This window comes from Pyxicephalus adspersus, chromosome 5, assembly GCF_032062135.1.
Source record: "Pyxicephalus adspersus chromosome 5, UCB_Pads_2.0, whole genome shotgun sequence".
Lineage (NCBI taxonomy): Eukaryota > Metazoa > Chordata > Amphibia > Anura > Pyxicephalidae > Pyxicephalus > Pyxicephalus adspersus.
The window spans coordinates 22257776-22259840 of NC_092862.1; the positions used below are offsets into that span (position 1 = coordinate 22257776).

General features: G+C 35.3%; 1 protein-coding gene across 1 annotated transcript in view; it reads left to right on the plus strand.

The window, feature by feature from the left end:
- Positions 1-492: 492 nt before the first annotated feature.
- The window catches only part of LOC140330597 (serine/threonine-protein kinase 3-like), a gene marked incomplete at its 5' end in the record, with an annotated part of 59823 nt that continues 58250 nt past the window's right edge, over positions 493-2065 (plus strand). Inside the window, 1 exon segment of the mRNA XM_072410855.1 lies at positions 493-618. Coding sequence (XP_072266956.1) covers positions 553-618 — 66 coding nt within the window.

Sequence of the window (2065 nt, forward strand, 5' to 3'; positions counted from 1 at the left end):
ATGGCCACAAGCTGATAGATTGCTAGCTATGCTTCCACTCACGTGTGGGTAATTGTGCCTTTTCTGACTGGAGTGAATGAAAGTAACCAGTCCTTCTGACAATTGTAGGTGCTTATTATTTAAAAAAATATTTTCCATCTTGGTTCTAACACTTTTACCTTTTTTGTTTGCCAGCTGTGTACCAACTACTCTGAACTAACTATATATCTTTTCCTTCATTCTCTGGAAAAAATATGATCATCTCTGGGCAACCTTTGTTTTCATCTTTCATTTTTTTTAAATTCTATATTCAGGGTAAAACCAATTCTCATATAATTCCCCGCATGGCAACAAAAAGCAATTGTCCAAATAATTCTAACCTGGTCAAGATAGATTTTCTTCTAATAGATGCCTTCAGTGGAACATTCCGTAATGATCACCTAACATCTGCATGAACTTTAGGCCTGTGGCATTACTTATAGTTTTAAATATTTTCTCTTTTTTATTCTCTAGCACACATTCATCAAAAATGCTAAACCTGTGTCGATTCTCAGAGACCTCATCACAGAAGCTATGGAAATCAAGGCAAAGCGGCATGAGGAGCAACAGAGGGAACTGGAAGAGGAAGATGAAAATTCAGTATGTGTCTCCTTTTGTTAATTTTCTCTAAAGGTATAGATGAGATAAGGTAAATGATGGTATGTGTGAAAAGGTTCAATCACAGAAAAACAGCTGAATGGAAATGTAAAAATTTCTCTAGAAGTTGTGAAGCTGAACCAGCCATAAGTGAGGAGATTGCACGGCAATGACTGCCATTTGCAATTTCACTGCTTTCTCTACCCCAGAGAATGATCTTGGGCAATGTAGTGAAATAAAATAAAATCCCAGGGTGGACTTGGAGCTGAGTGAGTACTGAATATTTTTTTGGTATTGATGACATGATGAGGAAAATTGAAATGGGATGGACTGTAAATATAACAAAGCTCAACTGTAGTCATGGGTGTTAAAGGAGCAAAATAATTGCTCTTGTGTTTCTAGAATAGTCTTTGGAAATCATGTGTCATAATTATATACATATTATAGCGTTATTTGTTAAGAAAAAATATTTAATGTAAAAAAAATTAACTTTCAAACCAAATGTAAAATTCACCCTTAGTCACAGAAGCCAAGTCATACTACAAATAAAATAAAATAGCCATTTGTAGCTGGGTCTAATGATTTGTAGCTGAACATATAAAAGTAAAATAAGTGCTATTGTTGCTGCAGATCCTTTCATCTACATGAGATATTGCTAAAACTCAAACATTAAGTGACTGAGAAAAAAATAACCAATAACCAGCCAAATAACAGTAAGTTAGAGAGTCCATAGAAAATCACTGATTTCTGTGGAAAAAATTCTTAAAATAAAATTGTTGCTGCAAATAAATTACCCATGTGACATGGCCCTTACAGTATTTGTTTCATGGCTTTATTTATCTCCAGTTTATGATACAGTAATAATATTGTCATATTTGTGCTCTTTGAAACAAAGTATGCAAGACAGAATTCCTATTTATGTAGTAATGTGACTTTATACACGTACAAACTTCAGTGCTCATCATTTAGATGATTCATATTGTTTGGGTAAGGATTACACACATACACACAGCAAACAAATAGTGAAGATGGGATAATGGTAATTTACGATAGAAAGATTCATATAGATAATAGGCATTTGGCACATACTCAATTCTAACGAGTTTTTTTTTTTTTGCATTATATATGCCTAAAATATCTTAAAACACACACTCACACTCTCACACACATACACACACACTCTCTCTCTCACACACACACACACACACACACACACACTCTCTGCCTAAAATACTCACACACTCTATGCCTAAAATATCTTAAAACACACACACACACTCTCTCATACTCACAAACTCTCTCACACACACACACTTTCTTACACACACACTCTCTCTCTCTCTCTCTCTCTCTCTCACACTCTCTCTCTCACTCTCTCTCTCTCTCTCTCTCTCTCACACACACACACACTCTCTCTCGCTCTCTCTCACACACACACACACTCTCTCTC